We start from the raw sequence: 27919 nt of genomic DNA on the forward strand, positions 1-27919 counted from the left end.
GGACAAGTAGTCAGGAGTGCAAGGAGTGGGAGATGGCTCCTGCCCAAACAGGGCCTTGCATAGTGAGTTCACTGCTTTCTTTCTGGCATAGCATTTGCCAAACTTCCTGTCATTTTGTGCTCCAGGAGATGAGGGAGACAGAGCAGAGTAATTATTTCTTGCAAAGAAAGAATGCATCACTAGATTATATCTGGAAATGACTATTCTGCTTTTCATCTGTAGTCCAAGAATGTTTTGAAGAAATGTGTTTAGAACTAAATCTGCTTTTTGAGAATCCATATGAAGGAAGAAATGACAAAAATATAGTAAATAACTTGTGAATTGGTATTTAAAAATGGAAATAGACTTTATATGTTTTCCACCAGTGGAAAAGACTTTGTGTGAGTTTTTTAGTGGGCTTTCTTCCCAGGTGACTGGGAGAGTAATCACTGAATTGACAGACAACTTAGCAGATGAACAGGTCATTTGCCAGACAAGCCAGATCACTTGGCTCTTATGGCATTAACTACTTCCCTCAAAGTTTTAGTTATTTTTCCAGTTGCTGTTAATGAATTAAACCTTCCACTGCTGGGTGTGAAATGGGAGATGTGTCCATGCCTTGGGATGATAATAGCTGTGGGCAGAATTTTGTATTTTGGCACTAGCAACTTGTGGACATTCACCTTCATGTTGCACAGGTATGGAAACCAAGGCACAGTAGAAGGAAGCAATGTTTGTAAGTGTGAGCTGTGTGTTGTACTTACCCCTGCCAGCATCATGCAGAGCTGGGTTAGGATACCTATGAAAGGTCAAACCTTTCTCAGGCATACAAGGTAACGGAGGAAGCACATTTCACAACACATTGTGGTTTATGACTCTCTCTGACCTTTTTTTGCCCTGACCCAATGGTAACTGAGATTGACAGCTGGTACATTTAGGGACGTTACAAACTAGCTGCTTTTTTTAAATTTGAAGAACCCTCTCCCCAAATGAAGTGGCATCACCTTCCAGTTCTACTAATGGACTTCGACATCTTTGACCGCTTGAACCTGCACAAAGGAGGGACACAGCAATTAAAAATAAACAGTGACATTCTCAAATGCCCATGCTGGCTCTGATTGAGGCTGAGAGCACCAGCAGTGCATGGATTCCTTTATGCTTTGCCTATGTAAATTGCCATCTGGGGTTGATTATCCATATAGCAAAAAGAAAAATTATATATATGTGTTTGGCAAAAAGCTTTGACACAGCAAACAGTTCACTATCCAATTGAGTTAGTACTATTTGCTCCTTAGCACTTGAAATCCACCTTGAAGAGCATGAACCTAGGATTTCTGCAGCAAAAACATAGTGTTGGCAGAATTCTGAATGTCATTTAAGATTATTTCAGTGGTCTTTTAATCTCTATAGTTTTTGAGTTTATAAACTGCAACAACTTGTGACACTTCTATTTCTGCTTTATAAAAGTTACTGGAGTTTGAATAATAAGAATTTTTTGCAATTTAGTTTTGTTTTTATTTTACTGATATGTAAAGTATCTGTTGTTTAGAGATTTCACTTTAAACGAGGATGAATGTCAAGCTCCAGTGCTGCTGGGCCTTTTTATAGCACACTTAACTGAAAAAGAAAAGTGTTTTCATTTCAGTGGAGGAAGGTATCTTTTGCCTGTCTTATCCAGGTGAGAAAGATTGTAGGAAAGGTCAAGTCTGAATTGGGTGAGGAGGCAGAGAGGGATGTACACAGCTCATGGATCTGGTTATCCTGGAAGTGTCCACTCAGCATTGCCTTACTGTGATCAGGGCTGTGGCCCTGTGACCAGACCCCGGGCACAGATGTGGCAGCCCAGTATGAAGATCAGTGCTGGGGCTCTGTTTCAGGAATTGTAAGAAGTAGAAACTTTTCTCTTTGTCTTACAGTCAGGTTCCTGTTTGTCCTGTTTAATGAATTGCTAACAAATGGTGGAGCAGATTGATGCAAGCTGAGTGGCTGCTGGAGATAAATAATTCTGTAAAGTCCAGTGCTGCCATTTGTACTGTGTGTGTCAGAAGTTGTGAGTGTCTCAAATGCTGAGTGGCTGTGTTCCTGCTGAGTGGTTACATTCATGTTTTTCTTTAGGAGATCATGTGGGGATTCTCACTCTGCTGAATCTGAATAACATATCTGGTGTTGTATTGTAAAAAGTTGTTTCTTGTGTAATAAGTCTCATTAAAAGGAAAGAGAAATATTCTTACCAGTTCCAACCTTGACCATCCTGGAGGTTGGTACTAGTCAACTGCCATTTTTAGTGTGGAGGATCTCCGTTTCAGAAGTTGCAAGCACACTTATGAAGTGCTCCCCTCCTGCTGGAGAGCAGTCATACAGATTGTTTCAGTTCTCAGGTGAACTTTTGCGAGCTCATGTGAGACTCAGATATGAAAAATGTGAGGAACTTGCTTCTGTTTATCTCATCAAGCCTCGCAGTAAATGAGAGTGTTGGTTTAGCTCAGTAGTGATTCTGTCTTGGCAAGACCCAAGTCAATAGACTGTCAATTATACTGACTTTATGAACCTTAAAGAAGCATAGTCTTGCATGATACTGAGAAGCTGCATGGCTTCATATACTTTCACCATATGAAGAGAGATGTTTCCTCCTAAGCTTTTTTTTATTGGCCTGATAACCTTGGTCTGCATTTTGGCAAATGTTCTGTAGTTTTTATGACTGATACAACAAAAAAATTCCCCACTGTCTGATAGAATAACTCAAATAGTATTTGCAAGGCTATTTCCTTCAAACCATTGTAGCTGTTAAAATTGTAACAGAGATCCACTTTTGTCCATGTAAGTACCTCAGTCTGTCTGATGTCCCAGGACCTCTGATTAATGAGCTTTAGTGTGTGTATACATGTAGTAAGAACTATTTTTAGTTTATTTAAGGACTTTTGCACAATCAGAGCTGCACGGTTAAGCCTTGTCAGAGGACAGTTAAGTCTCAGAAAACAAACTTGGATCAAATTCCACTGAATTGGATCACAAATATGTTTTTTATGTGGACTTTCATGGTGCAGTCTTAAAGAAGTTTTTGCTTTTACCATTTCAAGCACTTTGGACCTCCTAATATGCCCCTTCCAAACTGCAGTCAATGTTGATTGCTTTTAGCAGTGCAGATAGAGAGAACCCTTGCTGTATATTCTGAGACTGTGTCTGAATACTGTTTCTACATCTCTTTCTTCCTGTGCTGCTTGGGGTTTTTCCTGCCCAATACTGATACAAGCAGCCTTTCAAATGCAACAAATCCTCTACTGGTGGGGAGTTTTGCTTGCCTTGAACATTTTCTTTTTCACTCATTGGAGTGCTGTGAAGAAGGGCATTACAGAGAATTGGGTTGTGAAAGAATCACCTAAATGTAGCTGGTAAATTGTGAAAAGGTGATTTATGGTGCATAGTAAAAGATGTGGGTGCAAAAATGCAAGAATCTTAAATCCTAAAGCAATAAATGAAATGTAGAAACATAATGTTTTACTTGGGGTTTAATTCAGGACAAGAATGAAACTTTTTTTTTATTTGTCTGCTGCTTGAAACATGGGTTATGGTTTTTTTGAGATTTTGTTCTTTCCTAGAAAACATCAGTGTGAATCCTACTGGTTTTGCATCTGCTGTGGCATTACTTAAAAGCAAAATATGCAGGATTTGGCTTATACTGGAAAGTACTCTGCTTTGACCATTTAGGATATTATCAGTTGTTTTGGAAGAACAAAATTGCTCTGCACAGTTCTTTTTGGTTAAGTGGAGGATGAAAGATCTGATCCTGTGCCTGTGGAATGAAATTTAGATCTGGCAATAAAAACTTCTCAAATCTTTTTGGCTCAATCTCTTAAGAGAATAAGAGTAGCAGATGCTGAGTTCTTTCTGAAGATCAGTTCCCTCATTTTCAAGCATGGTTTTGTAACTTTTTACTGTGTGGTTTGTTCGGTTTTGTTTTCTTATTTCTGTTTTAGTTCAAATTTTTTTAAAAACCCAAACCAACACCAAGCCCTCAAAAAAAAAAAAAAAAGTCTAAAGACTGCGAAGCACAAAATCCATTTTAAGATTGTATTAAAAAAACATGAAATTGTGGTTAACTGTAGACCTTTAAACTTACAAAAACCCCCTCAGGAATAAAAACGTTCAGCGAGAGATTTGTGTGTTGCTATTCATTCTCTACCTGTTACCGAAGTACAATGTTTAGTTCAAAACACTTGCAATTTTTTATTGAATATCATGTAGGTATAGTAAAGTGAGGGAGCAGGATAAAGGACTTTGTGCATTAAGGTTTGTCTTATTCAGGACCAGGGATAATACATAATAGATATATGTTGTGGGGCTTTTGATTTTTTTCTATTTGGTCTGAGCAGACGGGAAGGAAGCCAGGGGAGAGCAGCCAACCTGAGCAGTGCTAATCCAAACCATACACTCTATTTCTGGAGCTTGTGTGTCTAATGTGATCTCTGTAGGCAGAAAAGTGGTCCAGTCGGTGCTGGCCAATTAACTCTTCAAATACTGAAATTCATCTGCAGCTTTTCTGCTTTTATTGGAGGTCTAGGTGTACCCAGTGCTCCCTGCCAGATAGAGACAGTTGGGTAAAGATTGGTAATTTTTCTCATGCATTAAAAGGCAAAGCATATGAGTTTCTTCCTGCAGTGAATCTGAAGAGATTTGTAACTTCTGTGTTGCTTCTTTCTGTTTAAATAATCTTAAAATGTGTGTTGTGATCAAGGCTCCACCTGGACATGCAGCATTGTTGGAAACAGCATTGCTCTCCAAGGTACAGTTAACTTCTGCAGCATTTCCATGGCACTGCTTGCTTGTGCAGGGTTATCTGCAGTGCTGACTGGTAGTGGCAAATGCATGAGATTAATTTGGAGTGTGTTATTTTGTGCCATTGCCATGCAGATAATTTTGCCTTAATATTTAGTTAGTGCAGAGAGCTGTTACTGTCTAAGAACTGGCACACTCTTTAGTGGGGCTGAAAGTGAAAAAATAATGCAAGATGATCTTGACTCTAAGTAGAAGAAAATACTGTGTGACGTGAATGTCGTACTTTTATTTTATATGATGACTGATTTTCTTAGATAAGTCAAGATAGATTTTTTTTCTGTCAAGATTTCAGTAAACATTTTGTCCCATGAGAACTGCTAGAAAAAGTAAAGAAAGTTGTGACAGAAATAAAAGATGGGGAAGAAACTGAGCTGAAGAAGAAGGAACCATTGTACTGACAGGAAGATGATCCAGGCAGAGTTGTTCTGAGGTTGGTCTTGGCACTGCAGTGTGATAGTTCCACCAGTGACTGCATGTGCTGCCCCATGTATGTAGGAGTTCTCCCCACTCATCTGCCTCTTTAGTGTCCTCTTTGGCCTCCTGGAGGCTGCTGGCAGATGTGATGTCCATATGTAGTCTCTCATGCTCAGTATTCTGTAGCTCTTTTGTAATTACCAGCATACTGGGTTGCAGGATCTGATAGTAAATCCCAGTACACAGGTGTGCCACAAATGGAGAAATGGGTTTTGTTCTTGTATGCTACATGAGTGAGCAGTTTGGCCTTTTTATAGCAGCACACAAAGATAAACAAATATGCAGGTTTGTTACTCCAAAATGAGGTTGAAAAGAAAACCAAACATCTAATGAGCTACTCCTGACATCTAGATTTTTCTGTATTCTCTCAACTTTCGGTATCTGCTCACTCTTACTTTTTCTTCTCCCTGTGATTTTTGTCCATTTCTACCTTCCTTTCCAGTCTCAGAGCTTGCTCTTCAAAGTGATTGGTCATTTCTACTTATACCATAGATTGAAGAAACTTTTTTCTTCTTGCATTTTCTCATCTGCTGTTGCAAATTTGAGCTGTAACTGGGATGCAGCTGAACAAAAAGGCGCATGTTATCCTGGGATTTAGTAGGTAACATCTTTCCTGTTGAACCATTGCAGCTCCAGGGATCGAGTGTTGTGTTCCTGGCTTTGTGTGCCCTGGGGTTCAAGATCAGTTTGGAACTAAGTTAATGGGCATTGCTGTAGTAGTCACAAGTTTGATCCAAATGCCTTTTTGTTTAACTTTAGGGTAACTCCTTAAAGCAAAGGATGGCTGGATTGTGTTTGCATAACATGTTGTCTTAAGCATTGCTGCTGCCAGGTCATTAACTTTATTTTTATTTCTTTTAATTTACCAGGTAGAATTGTTCTCAGTGCAGTTTAATTGAAAGCAGACCCACATGCATGTACACAAACAGTTGGAGCAGGAATCTTAGTGGGATGCTTGAATAGTAATTGGGAAGGTAACCTCCTGTATGGTGCACGCAGCCTTCACACGGCATTGCTGATGGGAATTTAACTTTATTAGAAGGCTTAGTTAGGGCAGAGAGGAGTTCTCATGTTTTAAATATTCAAATTCAAGTGCTGGAGGCTTTGGCAAAATTTCAGTAATCAGAATGAAGGGAGGGAATGTCACTCTTCTTCTTCCTTGGTCATCCATACACAGTACAATTCCTCATTTGATGAGGCTTTTAGAAGCAGAACGGCTCAGCAAGTGCCACATTAACTAAGCTGTGGTCTGTAAGTTATAAAGTTCTGCTCAGCTCTGGCCACTGGCAAAGAAAGGATCTGAATATTGAAAACATTACTTAACCAATGCTGCTGAAAATAAATATGACCCAGAGACAGAAGAAAATGGATTAGTGCATAACTGCACAGAAATCTGTATTTACTCTGTTACCAGAGTACTTTCTTGAAGTATTCCTATAACACCATAGGAAGTCCTGTGGATTTCATGCCTTGTACTGTGTGTTTCTGAGGGGGCTTCACTTAGAGAACTCTCTGCATTTTATTCTTTGATACTGCCATGAAAATGATGTGAGAATTTACTTTGCTCTTAAGTGTTTATTCAGCTCCTCACCTGAATCATTGTATGCCTGTGACAATAACATGTATTGCTGAAACTAAATGTGAGATGCGCCTTTTCACTAAAATATTCCCATCACGTCATGTTATAATAGTTGGTGTAGCTTGAATTGGAAAAGTTAATGCTAGAGAGGGCCAATATTTACAGTATCAGCTGGAATGCTATAATTAGTTTAGCTGCCCAGATAGTGCTGTGATGAACATGATACAAATGCCTAGATACAGATTTCCATTTGCAGCTGTCTGAAATGAAAGCTGCAAACTCCCAGGCTCTTCATGGGAGTAAAGATTAGCTTCAAAGCATATGACATAAAATTGGCTTCTCTTTCTTTCCCCTTTAATGAATAAATAATCAAAAATAAACATTTCACGCTTTAGAAATAGCAAGGAAAGCTCAAATAGCCTTTTAAAGAGTCTCTTTAGCTAATACATCTTTAAATACTAAAATTGTAGACTTAAAAACTGTCAGGTCTTTGTGAAAGATTTACTAGTTGAGCTGTCCCTCTCTAGGCAACCTGTATTTAAGATATATTCCCTCAATATATGTCTATAGGGTATGTAATAGGTTCTGCAGAAGAATAGCAGAGGTGGCCTTAATCCTTGTGCAGTTTAGATGGCAGAAATCAACCATGAGAACAGATTAGCTCATGGAAATAAATAACCCCAGTGTATATATACAGCTGTCAAGGTTTTTTCTTCAACAGAAAGGGGATAGAGGTATGGAAACCAAGTCAGAAATTTGTTTGTCATGTAAGTTTTGTGTGGGGCTTCAGAATGTCTAGAAGTTTTTCTGCTCTTTCTTGGTATTCCTTTAACTTATTTGTTTTTGTTTTCTTAATTTCAATAACTGTATTGTAGTTGCTTTTTCTTAATATTAATTATGTGATGAATTTCAATAGACTGTTATGCTGAGCCTCCCTAGAGGAGGTTTTTGTCTGATGTGCAATATCTAGTACATAGGACTGCAAAAAGTTAATTGGTGGCTTAAGGAAAAAATATGTACTGCTATTAATAAGTTCATTTTTGAAATATGGGTATTATTCATGAGGTATTTTCTTGCCTAATTGAAGATGTCAGTCCTGCTGGTGGAGATTAGCTGACAACAATTTAAAGTCTTGAGGGAGTGAGGAATATGCAGGTATACCACAAACACTCAAAACAAAACCACAGAAAAAAAGGGAAGCTTGAAAGTATGTATTTTTACTAAAGGATTAGAATAAATGTTCAGTACATGAAATAAATGTCCAGTTTGGCCTTGAGTCAGCGCAGAGCAACACCAGTTGGTTTTGTCTAAATGCAGATCTTTGTAAAATAAAGTAAAATACAACAGTAAATCCCACTGGGAACTATTTTGCATTTGGTTTTAGGAGGGAGTTGGAGTCAAGTGGTGATTGAACAAGAATAATGTTTTGTACAACATGTGTTTCTGTTTCAAATGTTCCTTTTCTGTTGCTGACATGATGTTCTTGTTTGGGGAAAAGCAGTTGTGTGTACAAAGGGTATTAAAGTGGCAAGGACCCTGATATTAATGCTTCCTTCCAGCCTTGTCAAGGGCTGCTCTGTTGTTTGGGTCTAGAGGAGGTTATTGGATATCTTCACCCCAGGGTAGGCCTTTAATCTCCTAAGGGTGGAAGTGGAGAAACTTCGCTAAAATAGGGATACAGAGCGAGGCCCCAGCTTGTTCTGAGCCCTCTGGTGAATCTGAGATGTTACCTAAGAGTGAAGTTCAGTATCATTTATTCTGGTGTGTTAATATATTTCAGGCATGTATTTCCCTAAATAGTAGCAAAATGGTGGAAAATTACTGGGTTGGTAGGAATCTCAGTGTCTGCTTTTCTTTCTTGCAGAAAGCACTAACAGATTAGTCAAAAGTTCTAAAATACAATTGTGGCCAAACATTTTTCGTTGTACAAATGTTGGGGTTTTTTTCAGGTCTTCCCTCTCACTTGTCTTTGCCCTGTTTTCCTCTTCACTTTTCCTGCCTACTCATCCTTTCTGTGGATGTTGTTGAAGTTCCGTTTTTTAATCAGCTTTCCAGATGTGATCTGTGCAGGTAGCACATCCCTGGTTGTCAGAGCTGAAATCACAGGCTCTGGCTGCACTTCTGGAGACATCCTTGGAGGTTTTAAAGTCTTTGTGGCTGGGAGAAATTTTTTACAACTTGAGATTTACTGTTGGGAATAGAGAGAATGGGATTAATAAGTGTAAGGAGAATATTTTTAGGGAAGGCAATTGTGGCTTCATCTGCCTCCACCTCTGTAAAACGTGTATGCTGAACTAATTTGGGGAATTACTAGGAACATTGAGGTGCTTTCTCTTAAAGAGGTATTTTTGGCAGGAAATTAATCAGTATCTTTGAAAAAATGACAGTAATTTTCTAGTAAAAACACACAAATAAGAATGTGAAGGTAAGGGTTCTATTCAGTTGCTTTGTGGGTTTTTGTGGTTTTTGGTTTTCTTTTTTGTTTGTGAATTTTTGGTTTTTTAATTTTCAGGAGGATGGGGGGTTTGGGGTTTTTTGTTTGTTTTGTTTATTTAAATAAGGGTGGTTCTAATTCTTGTCTGAGGGTTTCATGTGTTCAATATTGGCAAGATGCTTTGAAGGTGCATATATGGGGAAAGAGATAGGCAAAGACGTTTTTACGTCAGATTTAAATGGAGTAGGGGAGAAAGAAAAGTTAATGCTCAGGCATAGTTTTGTGGTTATAGTGTGACTCACAAGAAAGACTTAGTCCATGTGACACATACATTACAAACAGTTGTAAAAACATGCCTTTAGATACCCAGAATGAGGAGTGGGCTGAGTTAATGTTATTCTGAATCCATAACATTCACATTTTCTGGCACAGTGAGAGTAATGCTGCAAATCAAACGTATTACTGCTTTTGCTTTTACATTACTTTGTTGTCTCTGATGGACAATGTCCTTTCTGATCAGCTAGAAATGAAGTTTTAATCCTGCCTTTCATTTTTTCCATGCCATCTAGTGATGCTGACACTAGGGCTTTTTATCTGAGTCAGGATTTAGATACACTTCGACAGGGAACTCACTGATGTGATTTAAATTTTTATAGTTACATGAACTGCTTTAAAGTACTTGCTGATTTTCTTGCTGTTTCCTACATATGAAGAAGCAAATTTTCAGGTTAGATTCATGTTTAAATGTGATTATGTGTTAAGTTTTTATTAGTGTCTCCCTCAATCTCCGTTGTGTGGTGATAATTTTCCTTAGTGTATTTGCATAAATATAATCTTAAACTATTGGAGCCATACCTGTATCTGGGCATGGCTGTGTAGAAATGGGTCTTGTATCTTCCTAATGTTTTGTAGGTCATTAACATTCATTGGTAATCTTTGTTCAGAATTTCAATTCCTGTGTTTTAAGTTTTTGAAAGTGGATTTCTTAAGTTCAGTCTTGGGTCTAAAGGAGACATTATAAACACTTATTAATTTTAAAAGAAACTTTTTAGAAACTACAGTATCTGTGGCATGTGCTGTATCTAAAAGGGGTTTTTATATTTTTATTTAAGAAGAGTTGTTTGGTTTTTTCCTAGAAAGCAATGAAAATGAGCCTTTTTTGTGATAAAGATTGAGCTTCAGGATCTGTTTCAGATTCTGTTTAATCTTAGCTTTAACAAAGTTAAGATTTCATTCTGTGTTTAAATCCCCTTGCTAACATAATTTATTCCATCTATTTTTTTTACCTGTGTTTGTAAGTCAGCTACTAAGACTCCAGTAGGTTGATAAAGAAACTAAGAACAGCATGTGAAAATATGTGAAATTCTCCATATGCAGCAATTGCAACAAGTGGGATTTGGTTTGAGAGGCTGAATGTATCTCTTACACTGATAGTAACCGGAAAGTTTGAGTGCACAGAGATGTCACAGCAGGTCTTGAAAGTTGAGTGTGTAGGGGTTTTTGTTTTTTGTGGGGGTGGTTGTGAGAGTGGTTGTTAGATTTTTCTAATATAGATACTAAAAGTTAAAGTCACAAAGGAAAACAAATTCCCAGAGATGCCAATGATCCCAGTTACCACTCAAATAATTTGCAGCCACGAGATCTCAGTGTTAATATAAAGCAGACTGCTGTGATTTAATGATAGATTTAGTTATTTAATTGTAAAAAAGGCCAATGAAGTATCATAAATGTGGGGTTTTTGGGACTAAGAGTTTCCCCTGTTACATTTAAAGATCATGTTAGATGCATTTCTCATATGCAATTTTTCATGTGGCAGTTCTACCTAGATTGAGTTTGTAGTGCTCTGATAATGATCAGAATTCTGCAATAATGAAAAATAAATCAGAGTTGGAACAGGCAAATATGTGTACTTTTGAACCTGCAGAGTTATTTTTTATCTTTTTTATTTGTTCATAAATAAAACAAGCTTTAGTTTCTTTGAAGCAGACATCTCTCTGCAAATGGGAGAAGCTGAAACCGGCACAGGCAGGTGTTGAGCAAATGCCTCCAGTGAGCTTTCACAAGGGTTGTGTTACAGATTTTTCATTCTTTTTATTAGTCTGCTTGGAATCTCACTTCTCAGGTTTGTACTTAATTGCTGGGTGATTCTGTGATATAAACCTCCAGATGTTTACCTGTTGTTTAAACCTGATTCCAGCTATTCTCCCAAGCAAGTATTGTTTACCCCTTGTACATCCAAGGCTCACTCAGGTACCTTCTCCTCAGAGCTGGAATGTTGTTGCTTCAAGGTAATTTTGACAGACAAATTTACAGGACCACACACTCAGGGTATTTAGTTGTACCTTTTGAACCACACTTACAAAAATGTGGGTGATTTACGTGTTCCAAAAACATGAGCGTTTTCAACCTCATCAGTTATTTTTAATATTAAAAGTCAGCAGATGGAGCTAAAGGCTTGTAGAAAAATGACTTGTGCTGAATGTATATTAAACCACAAACCCCACTAAGTTTAACTAATAATGTTTCTACTAAAATTTATAACAGCAAAGCTATTTATTTGCTGCTAAACCTCACATTAGGATCCTTCTTTCATTCCCTTGTGTCTGTGCAGAGTGAGAGCTCATCCCTTCATGTACCAGTGGTCTAACAAGACTAAAAAGAGGGAAGTTTGAGTGGGAACCTGATTTTCTCTGTAGATTTACATCTGTGCAGTGTTTTCTGTGGCAGCATTTACTACTGTATCTGAAAAAATGGTGTTATATTTTGTCAATATTTTTGCTTCTCCTGTGAGCATGGTAACTGGAATCCACTATTGAGGGTTAAACTGGAATTCATTGCAACCTCATTTCTGTTGTTGCATGGTTGGTAAGGTACTGGGATTTTGTGTTTTTCTTCTGAAAGGACTGAAATAATTCTTTGCCTTAGATAACTTGTCAGATTTGGTATCCTACTAGGCTAACCTCATGCGTTTTGTTAAATATTAGCATCCTTCTGGGATTTTAAATAATATTTTCATAAAAATAAGGGGATGGGATGTTTTCTAAACAGTGTGGGCAATTTATCCTATTTTTATAAAATTAAAAAACCCCAAAGGCAATGTGGTACATACTTTTTGTAGGAAAAGGGAGAAAAAACTATCATAGTTTTAAAATATGATATCCAGAGGGGACGCAAAAATTATGATGGCTGGCCAGAGAATATTTCAGTGGTACAGTGATATTTTGCCTTTTAAGAAAGACAGAAAAATGAAATTAAGTGACTAATGGCAGCTGTTTTGTCGAAATTTGTGAAAACTTTTCTCCTCTAAATCTAATTTTCTGAAGGAATAGGAAATGGACATATGTTACACATAGAATCTAGAGCCAGTGAGATATAAGTGTATGCTTAAATATTGCATGTATATTTTTTCTCATTTTTGTTTTACTGATTCTTGAAACTCGGTCTCTTCAGTTTGGAGCAGGAATCTCCTTAGAGAGGCTTGAGAATCTTGGCGTCCTGGCCAAGTTAAAAGCTTTTCTTATTTTTCTGTTTATCTTTGGCCTCATCTCTGTTTAAATTATCTTTCCTGCACTCCTGCTGTTGAGAGACAGTGATAAAACTTCCACCAGTTGTACCAACTTGCTGACTTAATTTCCTCTAATAAGCATTGGCTGCAGTAGCAAGAGTTTCTAACACTGACGTTTTTCTTTCAATTGATACGGTCAGGTTTTAGTTTCAGATTCACTCTGGACTTAGTCATAGGCTTTTCTAGTTGGCATTTTGCTTCCAAAATGTGCTCAGTCACTTCCAATGAAATTGCATTTTCTTTTCAAGCCCCTTGCATTGTGTTAGAAAAGTCATACAGGACTGGGATGGTGCATCCCAAATTATATCTTTATGCAGTCTCCAGGTAACTGAACGTTGCAGTTTCACTGTGATGTATCTTCTATGCTTCTATTTGCTGTAGATGAACATATTTGCAACTTTTAACACAGAGAAAATAAACTGATAATATAGGAAGGCACAGTGCTTTTTGCTATATTGGACTATGAGAGCTAGTGACTATGATAAAAAAAATCTGCAGATAAGGGAACCTGATTGTGAAGAAGTACATCTAAAAAAATCTGATTAAAATTTTTGAAATATGTTGCCCCTACCAAAGAAAAAATGCATACAAAAAATCTGATGAAACTTTTTAAAATATCCCACCAAAGAAAAAATCCAAACAACCAACCCTAACTATCTAGTTTCTAATAATGGAAGATTTTGCATTGCTGGATAGGCTAGGTAACCTTCTTTGGACTGGATTCAGTCATCTCATAGAATTTTTCTTGGCCTGCACACTTTGGATTACATGTAATTCCAACTTCCATTTTAAAAAAGAAGGTTCTAGCTTTCCAGCCTTGGGAGGGAGTGACACTTGGAGTTTTACCGTCTTGAGTGCAGGCAGAGCAGTCGTATGGAAGTCTTCTCCCACTCCTGGGATATTAATTTTGAAGCCCAGTTTGAATTGCTTTGAATTGGCCATTTTAGTGAAGGTTGTCTCAGCAGGTGTCATTCAGCAGCTACAGCCCTGAGACCCAAAGGACAGGCAGTGACAGATCCTGTGAGGAAAGAAATGGAGCAGGAGAGAAATACATAGAAAAAACAAAAAGGAAGTGAAAAGCTGGTTTTTGGTGTGCTGCAATACCACATAAAGAATTGTTCTTTACTCTGTGAAATAACTTTACATGCCAACAGGCTGCTGATCTTTCATAGGTTTCAAGTCGCTCCCATAACTTTTACCAAATTTCTGTCCTTGGTGATTTGCTGCCAGGTGTCCTTGCTGATGGCTCTGAAGCTTCTCCTCTGTTAAAAATGCATGTTGCAACCCCAATAAGCCTATTTTTAAGGTTCCCTCATAGACCACATCTAACTTCCTTTTAAAAGGCCCATAATGGATTAAAACTATTTATTAATTGACAACTATATACCATCTTTGTCCTGTTTCCTTATCATTGATATATATAAATGCCCAGAACTGATATTTCTCAGAAAATATTCTGATAGAGTGTGTTCTAAACCAAATCAATAAATAAAAACACCAACAAAAGCAAACTAGCGTTTTGTTCATAGTTTATTGTGAATATTTTGGTAAAGATTGTATTAACTAAGGGGATCCCATTGAGCATTCTCTGTACCTCAGTGGTACTTACACGTCTCTCCTTGATGGGCTTCTTCCCTGAGGTGAACTCGATTTCTGTGATGTCTGTGACACTTGATACTGGAAAATGAGGCTGCTTGTTTTAAATAAGAAATGGATTTGCATAGTATGAGAAATAATGCTCACTTTTAAGTTTTAAAGGTTTATTAAACCTTAACAAAATATAACAAAGGACTAAATAAGGAAAAATGACAGTGCTGGGAGCATGGGGCTTCTCTTAACATACACATAATATTCATTCCTTACTTGTGGGAGCCAACCATCACATTACTCATCTATAACACATAGGTACTCAGAAATACTAAAATATGCTGGTGATAGTAGTAATTTCCTTGGATCTTGATGAAGGTTTTAAAAATCATGTCAATAGGACTGCCAGTAATAAATGCCTGTGTGCAAAATGTGGAAATATTTATTCACCTGATGACAGTTGAAAGGTTTAGGCAAATAGAAAGATAAAAGAAGATTAGAAGTGTTTAGAAGATAACAGTTTGTGCTTGTATCATTTGAATACAGCTCCTGTCTGGCATTGTCAGAATATACTGGGTGTGCTTGCAGCATGTATGGGGAATTACTCATATTATATAGTCACACCTAGGGTTTTTAAGATTGGACAGCTCTTCCATAGCAAGTTAACAAATCCTCGAGAGGCAGAGAAGTCCCAACTCTTTGTCTATTGTAAGTGCTTGTTGTATCAGAGGTGAGGGCCCTTTTCATGAGTTAATCAAAAAGACCTATGCAAACAAGCAAGAGGATTTTTTCTTTGGTCAGTCGCTACAGTTACAGAGCCTGACATTATTAGTGAACCTCCGTGATCTCATAGGCTGCTGCAAACTCTTGTGCACCAGAACCCTCTTAATAAAAATGTGAGGCACTGGATACACAAATTCATAGCAGCTGTCACAGCTGGGCTGTGGTGAAGTTTGGTCAAGACCCTTTGAACTTTTTATTTCACACTAATCCCATTTAGTGTGATCAATATACGGACCTCCAGCTCCTAGGTCTGTTAATTGGGTGTCAAGTGTTGGGTTGGCCTGTGTCAGGCTGTAAAATACAAACACAGAAGAGACTATCAGTAGGGAAGTAAAGTGTTTATTGTCTGAATGTATAAGAGTGAAAAGTTGCCTTCCTAGCCTGAGATGTCCTTAGGGATCTTAAGGGTGTTTTGTTTCTCTCAGTAAGGTAACAGTATAGTTAAATATGCATTTTACCAAAAATAGTAGAGCAGTTGGGGGCTGCCGAATAATGAAAAAGATCTAGTTCTGCTAATAATTTGATGCTGGAATACCTCTTTGTCTACCTACCCTCCTGCCTTTTTTCCTGATAATAAATATACTTAATTGCTCCTGTAACTTTGTGTTGGGTTGCTTTAAGATGGGAGTCTTTTCTTGTTTTGCACGTGTATGTCTAAAATGAAGTTTCTTCTAAGACTTAACAATATTTATTTTAACTTGTGCTTTGTAGCAGTCAGGGAATAGACAGGATAACTTAGATCTTCATTTCCCCATCTCAGAGAATCTCGGGAGGTTTTTTAACTCCCCCATCTTTAGTTCTCTATCATTCAGGGAAGCGTAAATATGTAGAATGATATTTCAACTTTCATACATTTTTGGGTTCTTTTATTTCAGCCTTTCAGTGACAGAAAGGACTGGGGAGTTGTGAGTAGTTTGTTTCATCTCCTTTGAAGAAAACCTAAAATTTATAATCCCAGATCAGACCTTTCCTATAACTCAGGCAACTCATCCTGTTAACTGTTTTAATATATGGCACCGCTCTTTCATTAAACAACATCCAGGAATAATTAGTTCAGCAATGATGCCTCGGAACAAAAGCCCTTGATTTCGTTTAACTTTATAAGTTGGTCTCTTTTGATCTGCAAGAACACATCTGGGGCCTTTAAGAAAGTAGAAAGAAAAATATTAAATGTTTAGTAAGGCTGTTGGTGAAGGTTTCAAAGCACAGTAACCCTTTGGTACCATGACGTAGCTCAGAAGCAAAAAAGTGTGAATTTCTTGTTTCATAAGCTATCACATGGCACCTTTATATAGTAAATGCAGTTTTTGTTACCTGATGATGACTACATTTTGCCTTTATTTCCAGTTTCAGAAGAGAGAGTATCTTCATTCTTCCCCCACTTTTTTTCATTCTTTTTTCTGACCTTTTACCTCCATTTTCCCTTGGATGCATTTGAATGAAGTAATCAGAATCATTACTGTAAACATGACATTTTTTTACCAGGTATCTTTGCATTAGAATTTATTTTTGCTGCATGAAACCTTTCACTGTACTGCTTTGTTCCTTTAATAGCTTACTATAATTTGCCAAGGTGGTAGGGATAAATCCATTTGTTCTTTACTTTGGACTTAGCTGCTTAGATTTTGCAAATATCCTGAGGACTTGCAAAAGTGCAGAGGATATAAATTTACTCGTCTAATCTTAATCACTGTTACTGACTTGTAATAGAAAATTGCCTACCAGTTGAACTCTTTAAAATTTGCCACTAAAAAAATCCTGCCTCGAGGGAAAGCTATAAAGATTTTGTATACCAATTGTTTTTTATTTCGTCAACTAAAAAGTATTGCGAAAAATACTTGTCTGATCATAATTAATTTCATTTTCTTTTCTTCTCCTAGCAGAGGTAGCCTTTGTTTTGATTGTAATTAGTAGAAGGAATTCACCAGGAATAGCACTGTATCATTTGATTTGTACTGTTGTGTGTGTTGTGTTTGCTTGTTTGCTGTATTGCACCCGGGTGCTGCTGTATTTATATTCCAAGCGTTGCCTAGAAAATGTACAAATCATCACGATTAATGTTAACATTTGCCATAGCTAATGAAGCCTACCAGATCTCTCAGTAATTATTCATCACCTTTGTTTCATTTTGTATAAATCATGGCTTCTATTAACAAGCTTATTTTAGAGAAAGGACAGGAGAACTTTGTTCGTGAGAAAGAAATGAGCAAAACAACTTTTTTCTTATTTCTCCCCTTGGCCGTTCAAAATAGAAGTGAAAGGAGTTGAAAATGTTATTTTTGATTATTTTTAAATGCAGCTTTATGTTCGCTCTGTTTGTTTTTCTTAGTGAGCGTGTAACTCTAAGGTTGTGACCCAAAAATGACCTCCTTTTCCACTCTCAATTGCTTTTGAACTACTCCAATAAGTAAAAAGAAATAACCCAACAGAAGGGTAACCAGATCACTGCTACCACACCAAGCAAACAGGCAGGCTTTGGGATGCTCTTCTTTAATCTCTCTATCCACAGAGCCTTCATTTTAATTTGCAAAATTGAACCCAGATCGAGAGCAGTAAAGCCTGAATACGGTAAATATTCATGCCTCAGTGATCTAGAGTGGCTCCATTACATTTCAGAGATTGGGAGAATTACCTTTTGGATTATGTATATTCATGGGCTGATTTTTATTTGAGATCTAATATTACTCACATTGGGCTACATGTCGCATATTCTGTCAAAACCAGCCTTCTCACAAAGCTCCAAATGTTCCTTACACGTAAAAGTTTTACTTCTTTTCCCTATAGTTTCCTCCCTTTTATGCTTTTCAAAGACTGGTAGTAAACAAATTTCTTTTAAAGAAGAAGGGGGGAAAAAAGCCAGTACAAATTCTATAAAACCTTCAACCCTGTGTTTACTGTGATATATTGTTTTGCATGTGACTTTGAAGTCTTCAGATAAAAGTATTATTATTGTTCTAAACCTAAATCTATTAAAAAAAAATTCAGTTTGTTCTGGTAGAAGAAGAAAATTCCAGACAGCCTTTCTTTAACCTATAATTTTGCATGGGTTTTGACTTTTTTTTTTCTTTGAAAAATGTTTTATTGAAATATTTTTGATAAGTTGCAGAAATTTTAATTGGAATGTAAATGTTAAGCTGCTTCTGTGTCATAGTTTTACTATGGGTCTGACATTCTCTGCACTGGTACTTGCTACCTCAACTCTTTGGCAATATGCTTTTAAAATGCTTACCTTGTCATCTGTGGTGATAGGTGGCACAAGCAGTACTGCTTAATTTCAGATACTTGACATCTTAATATTCCATTCTTGTTAAAAACAAAAAACCAAACCAACAAACAAACCCAAAACCCTGAGATATTTTAGTCATTTTGAGATGAAAGGATTATGGTAGGTGTCTGCCTTCTGCATCCTTCCACAGATCCAGGGGTGCAGGGATGTATTCCCTACCTGCCAGACATTTGTTGTGTGTGGCTGTTGGGCTCTTTTGGCCAGAGGACCAAAATGGGAGGTGATCCTCTCCTGTGTGATAAGATTAACCCAAATCTGGAAGGGGCAAAGCAGAGAGAAAATAAAAGTGCAGTGGGGCTTGGCAGAGGTGAGGGGTGGGATCCAAAGAGTTCTTTAAGAACTTGTGAAATGCTGCAGGGTGCTTGAGCAGCCTGGTTGTCTTCTGGGGCAGAACACAGAGACAGGGGGAGTCATGACCTGAGTGGGTTTGGACAGCATCTCTCACAAGAACTTTCTCATGTGGCAGCTGGGGAGGGATGGGATGGGCTGGGGGGGTTGGTGTGAGTTAAAAGTTGTCTGAAATGGTTATGTTTATTGGAAGCTTTGCTGTGGATGAGGAAGATTGCTATGAAGTTATAATAATTCTGAAAGTTGGCCTTTTCCTCTTAAAAAGTGGACATTGTTGGGTTTGTTTTTTTCTTGAGAATTTGGGTTGTGACAAATGATGCAGTTGAATTTATCTGCAGTGAGGCATAATGCCATGTTACATCACAAGGTGACAATACTGGAGTTTACCAAATAAATACTCCAGTAAGATAGCCTACATGTAATACAGTGGGAATTTCATGGTTTACAGTAAATCATGAATTCTGGGCAGTTCAGTCATGAGAAAAAAATAAATAGAGAACAGATTTTTTTTATTCAGCCAGATTTGTCCAGCCTGTACATGGGCTAGATTAGGTTCTGTTGAAAAAAATTTGGGGTTTATCTATTTAAAGGCTAGAGAAGACTGCTTAAGCACAGAAGGTCACTTAAGTTTACCTGAAAAGTCTTAAACTTTTGATTTTTGACTGTCTGCATTAATATAGCATACATGTAATATAAATGAAAATGATGGTATTGGAGTTGCATGACAGCAAGTCATTGACCTGCTTCTTTATATATTGGGTGCATAGTCATATTTCAGATGCTGGGAAAGGGAATAACCCAAATGGATTTTAGTATTCCCTTTTACATTGCTTTATTCCAGTGTTGCAGTGCAGAATATTCAGGCTCTGGTATTATTTTATCCAGAAGGAGGAATATATTAAATAAAATCTTATAGCATGTGTGGGGTGTTACATAAGCACCACAGTGGTCATATGGTGAATGCCCTTATAAAACTATCTTAAAAAAAATTAGAGTTAAAAGAATCTTTCAATATTAAATAAGTCCTAGCTGCTTCTATGATATTGACTCAGAAGAGAAAGCTCTCCACAACCTGAGCAGTGGGCAGAGGCTGCATCGTGTGATTTGCTGTTCAATGATGTGTTATTGACAGCTCTTGTATTATTGACACTGCCTGTTTTATCTCCATTAATGCTGTTTTGAAATCCTGGTTAAAATTTTGGAGCTAACTGGTTACTGCATGAACGACAAAGGCATCTAGAGAATCTAGAAAATACTTGCTACATTATTTCTTAAAACAATTTTTTTTAAATTTCAATGGAGGATGTGACTTTTGATTTCTGATGGTTCATTGTTGCTCTCTTGTGCCTTCATATCCTGTATGTCCTTTTAATGCTTTTGAGCAGGAGTGGTTTGCCAGCTTCACTAAATACATGGCTGCTTGCTCATCTATGGGATTTGGCTTTGCCATCCCTCATAAAGCAAAGAATTCAACATTCTTTGTGTTTAGAAGAGAATTTATAAAGATATCTGCTTATGTGTAAGGAGCAGTTTTATGTTTGAATTGGAGCTTTGCTTCATTTCAGTTATGTGCTTAAACACAGGCTGACTAAAAACTAAAAATTTTCAGTCTTCATGGCCTTTCAGACAAGAGGCCAGTGTAGTTTGATATCTTCTGGCCACCAAGACAGGATACTGGAAGAGAGAAGGTGAGATACCTTATTCTTTATTTGAATTTGTAGTAGATCAACACGGAGGAAGGAAGTTCCTGCTTTGAAAAGCAGCAGGTATGGGATTGGTGCTTGATGTACTGATATTGCATTTTGGTGATGCACTTGGGAGTTTGCTGCTCCCCTTCTGCTTATAAAGATGCACTTCTGGATGATTCTGAGGTGGTGTTTCATGCATATGGCACTTTGCTACAAGGTATGGCCAGCTGGGACTTCTGGAGAGAGAGGGTTTTTTCTTGCTAGGGTACTGATTCAGACAGGCTTGTGCTTGGTATATTTTTAAACGTTTAAAGGGCTGAAATGATGCTGCCTTAATTTCAGTTCCTTTTGCAATGTAACTTTAAAGATGCAGCTCTTAGTGACTGGGCTGTGAAGTGTGATTTTTATCTTGAAACTTCTTGGAGTCCTCACTATTTGAAGTGGGGTCATTTTTTATACTGCATATGCAATCCTCCTTTTATAATACTGCACTCATAATCAGTATTTTCTCTAACATATTATTGAGACTAATTATTTTAACTTTGCAGTTTCTCATCAGCATTACAGGGAAGCCTGATTGCTGTATCTCATATCAGAAAGATGCACTCACAGCAATGAGAGGCAGCAGGATGGCTAGGATTTTATCTAAAGAAGCTATGAGCAATGGCATATGGCTGATAACTTAATGGAAGTTGGATAAATAAAGGAAAAAAAGGTCTGACATATCAGTGCAAAAAGTCATTAGTGGACTTTTTCTGTATCCTGTTTTCTATTAGTCTGTAGTAAACTGCTTTGAAAATCTTAGTGGGCTTTTCCTTTGGTCTTAAAATAACAAGTTCTCATATATTGGATACATTTGTTTATCTCAAGGGCTGAACTGTTTGGATGCTTTTGATTTCTTTGTGTTTTTCAGTCTGCATTTGAATACAAACTTCTTTCTCACCTTTTTTATGGCTTTTTACATAATGCTTTAGGAACATTAATGTGATTATGCAAACTAAAATTTAAAACAGGAAGCAAATCTCTGCAAATGATGTAAGATTTCAACATGTGGCTCTTGATTTATATGTTGACATATAATCAAGTCCCCTGTGCCACAAGAAAACAAAATGTGTGTGATTTTCTTAGCAAAGTTTGTGACAGGTTTTGTAATGCTATCCATGTTCTCCATGTTTACCTACATAGTTCACAAGCAGTAAAGCCTGTCACTTTAAAGTTGCACTCAATAATGTTCACTTTCTGTGTCTGAAGACCTAATTTTCCCACTTTGAGTGGATTGCTAAAATGGGCCTTGGGTAATTTTAATGGAGAATAGAAGATAGAAGTTGTTTTCTGGACAGAATTTTGAGAACTAAAATGGGGTGTTTGAAATAAATGCAAAGAAATGCCAAAGATATTTGTCATAGCTGGTCTCAGTTACAAATTCCTGTTTCTGAGGACAGTGCTCTGAAGTATTTTACCTCATTCTAGTGGTGGAGGAGTGGACTGAATGATCCAGCCCCAACTCCCTACTTGAAAAATCCGTTGCTGTTAAGCTAAAGAAAATATGTGAAAGCTTAGAACTCTGTTATAGCTTGTAGGGATCCCTTACATAGGGAAACTAGATATGCATAAGAGAAACAAATCTAATACTGGGGGTCAGTTGCACCCTTTTGAATGCTTCTGGGTTTGTATTTTAAAGGCCAGACAAAATAAAGATGAATTTTACTTATGTATTTGAGCCTCTTGAAGAAAAACCCTACATTTGGAGTATTTTAAACCATGGGCAAATGTCTCTGTCAGTCAGGATCAGAGTGAAATGGAATGAAATACTGTACTGATGTTCATGGGCTGCTCAGAAAACAGGAAATCTGTGATTTAAAGCTACTCTGGCTCTTGTTATTTGATACAGTGGGTGCAGACCAACTCCCTGATTCAATTCTGTGCTGGTTCCATGTCTGACCTTTTGGAGGAGAAGCAACTCCAGCTCACTTTGGGTGTTCCAATCCACCCCCCAGTCACACTCTGCGTTCTGGTCAGATTCCAGTTCCTACAAACATTATGCTCTTGGAACAGAGCTTATGGTCAGTTAAGGTGCTCTGCTGTGTGCTCCTCTGAGAGTTCTGGCACTGAGAACAGGAGGGGAAAAGAGAAATGGCCTTGGATGTGTTCTTTCTCTAATAGGTTTATGGAAACTTCAGATACAATAATAGATACTAATTAGAGCCAATATAGATGGGCTGATTAATCAATCTGCAGGGTACTGGATAGATGAGCATGAAGTGGTGATTCTCAGTAGGTTGAGTGATGCAATGGCATTTCCTACTGTGTCTGAGGACAAGCAGAGCTGTGTGAAAGCCAGACCCAGCTAAAAGGAAACCAGGTGATTCTGAGAGCTCTGGGTGGGCACAGTCAGAGTTCCCTTCTTGCAGAGAGTTCGGGCAGCACAGGTAACCTGCTTTGGTTGAGGGGGCAGGGGTGGGTGGATCTTTACATGATTCTGCAGATTTTCAGTGTGTTTTCAATTAGTAGGATAATGTTTTCTGAAAGAGAATTAGTGAGGATCCAAACTGTTCTTGAACTGGCATTTGAAAGTGAAGACCATGAGCAGATGTATCAACAGGAGCTTCATTCAACACTGGGAAATACTTTTGTGTCCATACTCCACTGCAGTGTTTATCTTACACATAGGAATTACAGCAGACTTTTTGTCACAGGAAGTGATGCTTTACAATTGTGTGTTGTTTAATGTAGATGAACTGAGGATTTTGGCAGAACACAGTTATATTCTGATACAATCCAGCTTTGTCTGTTATGGTTGAGAACTGTAAATCACAATGAAAAAAGGTTAATCATGTGAAGTGAATATTTGAAAAGTACTTGTTCATTCTCCTTCTGATCACTGTTTATGAGCTGCATGTCAGATGTGCCTAATCATTTGAGCTAATTTAAGAGGAGGGAGTAGGCATAACACTGAGGAAAGTTTCATGGATGCCTAATTAAAAGCCAGTATGTGTTCCGAGTATATGCACAAAACTCTGTTTTCTAATCACAATTTTTAGTCTTAAATGTTATCTAAAGTCTGTAAAAGATATTTCAGATTAATATACATAGACTGTTTCTCTAATGCTTTCATTCATCTGTTTAGGTGGGTAATTGCTAAAAAATAATATTGTAATCTGGAATACTACTAATAAAGTCTTTGTGACTTCATTTAAAATAGAAAGCTAGACAGATCTCTTCTGCATCTTCTGGTTCCAATTCTATTTTGAGGAGTGACAGTACTGGAAGATTCCTTAGTTTTTGCCAATTTATTGACCCCATCCATGGTTGTAGAAGAGGAAAGATTCACTGTTGGTATTATGACTTGTGAAATCACAAAAGTCTTTCAAAATTGTTTGGGCTGGTACTTTTCATGCTACAGATTCATTCTTGTAGTGCTTGTAATGTCATTGAAACACTTATGTTTAGAAAACCTTGGGTTTTAAGGTTTCATTTTTTCTTCTTGAAGTCCTATATAAGACTGAGGCAACTATAAAAATGGTTGAAACTGGAGAGGGAGGGGTAGTGGGTGAAAGAAGGAAGGGTTTGGGAAAGGTTTGATTCAAGCCCCTCTACTTCCGGCCTTTAAAATACAAACTTGGAAGTCAGTAGAAAGCTGGAGGTAAATGCCAAATTGTTTCTCTCCAATGTATCTGTATGGTTCGTATTGTTGAGGAGGTTTAACTAAAGGGGTAATGAATGTTTATTTGAGTACAAAAATGCTTGAAACTGAAACTACCAAGGATTTACAATGGCCTCTTAAGTCTGTTTTGACATTAGTTAGTATCTTGACAAACTATTTTGGTTCAGGCATTTTTAGTATTTTTAGAGAGTATTTTCACTTACATGAACATACCTCTTGATCTCCTTTCTCATAATATTTTGTGGATTCTTCAAGAATTCAGGCATTGATGTGGCATTTGATTTGAAAAATGTTGTAGTAATGACATTATAATCTGTAACAGGGTGTTTCTTTTGGTTTTGGTTAGCAGCCAGAGGATCAGGGAACCCAAACAATATTCATAGTGGTGAAACTCATGGGTATTGTTATTTGTATAATTATGATTTCCAAAAGGAATGCAAGATTTTTGTTGTTTTCCAGAAGGCATGTAGCTGCTGTATTTTCTATTTTTTTTGAGAGATTTCTGTGTATTGCCTGTGACCATTTTTTGCTGACTTATTTGGAGACTTCTTTATATTTCAGTTACTGAAGATTTTAGTTCAGCCAATAGACTTTTCATCTGCTCTTCTATTTTGGTCTAATTTTCTGCAATTTGTTCCCCTCTGGGTCAGGTGATGTTGGGAATAGGCATAGACAGATTATCTGGAGCTAAGTGAGATGTCCTCCATACAGGGCAGCAGGTTTTGTGGAAAAGGAGAATGTGAAAAACATAATTTTGTTTCCACTTGTGTTGCAGCTAACATGCAGAAAAAAGCTGATACATTCAGTATTATGAATTACTGAGCTCTGTGATGAAGATAATTAAGTTGCCTGGACTGGTCTGAATTGTCCAGCCTAAATGCTGTGCTCTGAAGCTGTGTGACATCTGAGGATGAAGCCCAGCTCTGCTGAGTCCAGTCCTTTGGTTTGGAATTCTCCTCATCAGTGCTTGCATATTTTGTGGGTTTTTTTCAGGAGTTAGAAGATAAATAGTGGGCTGGGATTAGAAGATGGGCTACCAAGGGACATGGGGTGGTTGGAGATTGATTTGAGAATCGTTCCAGCTGAGCAAGAAAGTAAAAGCTTGAATGCTGAGAGTTGCACAGTAGCATTTGGCATGAACCTTTTTGAGAGCTGTAGAATTGATGATAAGTAAAGGGAGATGGAAGAAGAAATTATGCTGAGAGTTGAGATCTAGCAATGTTGTTGTTCTATACACATTCACAGTATAATCTATTGCATGTAGATAAAAGCATACTAAAAAAATTATCTCTGGAATTGAGCATTCTTATGAAGACTTGAGCTCTTGGATCTGAGTGTTAAGGTTTCAGCCCTTCAAAAATGCTGTGTATTACTTTTCTGTACTAATGACTTTTGTCCAATTACATGATATTTATTTAGGAGATAATTTTTTTTATTGCCAAAGATATAATTTCAGTATTAAAAGCTATCTGATGTAGAGACTTGAAGCAGAGGGGTTACCTATAGAAGCATCCAGCATTAGTAGGAATACAACAGGTGGCACCATAAACATATTGCCAGAAAAAACTTTTGGTTACATTCAACTTGAGGGGATGGGGGTACTTACTAAGGGTGAAGATTTGCTGAACTAAAAAAAGGAAAAAACCAAAAATGAATCCTTGTTAAACTAAACCAGTTTACTCTGATCAAGCTGAGCCTAGACTGATCTTTAAAAGTTGATTTCATTCTTCTTCTCTCCTTGAAATAAGTAATACAATAGCAAGCTCATTAAGGCCAAAATTTGATAGCATCTGGGAAATTGTAATAAAAGTAGTGATTGATGTTTCACTTTTCCTATTATATTCCTGAGATATGGAGCCCCACCTTTTAGTGACAGCAGTGCTAGCTGTATGTTCATGAACATTCCAATCTTCCTAAGAAAGCTTTGAGGCTTTTCTTTTTTAGTCTATGGAATATTATAGACCAGGAATGGGTGGGCTTTTGTATTACTGATGATTTTGTAGTGATGGTTCATGAGTTCATTTTGCTTGGTGCTGTGCAAATACATTTTTTTTTTTGCTCTGCACATTTTACAGTTTATTCAGCCATGCCAGAGAAGTGTGTGAAAGGTTTTTCATGGAAGGGGTGGGAAAGCAGACACATAGGTGCATGAATGGGTATTGTAGTGCTAAACTTTTGATGCTGCAGATGCTCAAGGAAGTATATTTAAGCTATTCCCCAGTGTGGGTATATCTGATTATTTGCAGATAGTATTGTGGGTACTGCAGCACAGATGATGTAAATATCAACAGTTGGGGTCATGATAATCCTCAGTCTCATGAAGAGAAGAATAATAAGCTGGTAGTAATTTTAAATGATGGAGTTCTTCTACTTTTTGAGTTGTGGACTCTTCTAGAAGGTCAGTTGTCTTGCAAGACAGCAGGGTGTCATGTGGCTGTACATCACAATATAAGCAGATATCATGTGACATGAGCATATGAGTGCTTATGATGCACTCATGTGCAATTAATTGTTTCGTTCTTTTTGTTTCCCTTTCATCCATAGGTGACAAAGAAGGTCAAGTCCATGCAGATGTTCCATACTCCTGTGACTTATGCAATGCAGGGTGACAGAGTGGGTGTCTGTGTGACCCAGTTTGATCCCAAGCTGCTGGAACGAGGCCTGATTTGCACCCCAGATTCACTTCACACCATCCACGCTGCCATCATTTCCTTGAAGAAAATTCAGTATTTCCGAGGAGCTCTTCAGACTAAGGCCAAGTTCCACATCACGGTCGGCCATGAGACAGTGATGGGAAGAGTGATGTTTTTCAGTCCTGCCCCTGCTAACTTCAATGAAGAAATTCAAGAAAATGTGTTTGATTTTGAAAAAGATTATCTTTATCAAGAGCAATATTTGTCCAAAGACTCGGTTTCTTCAGAGGAGAACAAAGAAAATGACCAGGCAGGAGAAGTTCAGCTCCCAAAACAGCAGTGGGCTTTGCTGGAGTTTGAAAAACCAGTCACTTGTCCTAAACTGTGCCTTGTGATTGGCTCCAAGCTGGATACAGATATTCATGCCAATACCTGCAGGCTGGCATTCCACGGGGTGCTGCTCCAAGGCATGGAAGACAAGAACTACACAGAGACTTTCCTTCCAAAGCTGAAAGTCTACAAACAGAAGCATAAAGAAGGACAGGTGGAAAGGGTAAGATGTCTCTCTGTGCTTTATATGGGAATTGGAAAATTTTCCTTTACATGTTAGTGGACTGCAGCATTGTCACTGCTATGTTCCAGAGCCCTTACACAGGTTTTTCTAATTTTTGTATTACCCAGTGTATTACATCTGGTCTGCTTGCAAACTGAAATCACTGTTTAAAGTGACTGGTTTATTCAGTGTAATCCAGTGGTGAGTAATTTAGTGCTGTTTTTGCACTGATCCTTTTGGAGTCTGACCAGTCTGTTCCTCCCAGACAGTGGCTTTGTGCACCTTCCTAAGGGACAAAACTTCCAGACTTCCATTGTTGTATTTTACGCAGTCTGCAGTGCATTGAAAATATAAAGACAGTGGAAAACAAAGTAGCATTTGGTTAAGTAACACAAATAACACAAGTAATTATTTTTTGGTATCTTTACTTTTTAACAAATAAGAGCATTTACTTTAGTAGGCAGAAAGAAATTTCCTACAGGATGCATTACAAGTGTTAACATCTTGAAGTTG

At 37.6% G+C, this 27919-nt stretch overlaps 1 protein-coding gene across 1 annotated transcript in view; it reads left to right on the plus strand.

Annotated features, from left to right (window-relative positions):
* The window catches only part of EEFSEC (eukaryotic elongation factor, selenocysteine-tRNA specific), a 121571-nt gene that overhangs the window by 36755 nt on the left and 56897 nt on the right, over positions 1-27919 (plus strand). The window contains exon 5 of the mRNA XM_054280850.1: positions 26765-27406. Coding sequence (XP_054136825.1) covers positions 26765-27406 — 642 coding nt within the window. The remainder of the gene's footprint in view (positions 1-26764; positions 27407-27919) is intronic.

This window comes from Melozone crissalis, unplaced genomic scaffold (genome assembly GCF_028551555.1).
Source record: "Melozone crissalis strain CALT ecotype California unplaced genomic scaffold, PUWL_Pcris_2 ptg000029l_1, whole genome shotgun sequence".
NCBI classification, from domain to species: domain Eukaryota; kingdom Metazoa; phylum Chordata; class Aves; order Passeriformes; family Passerellidae; genus Melozone; species Melozone crissalis.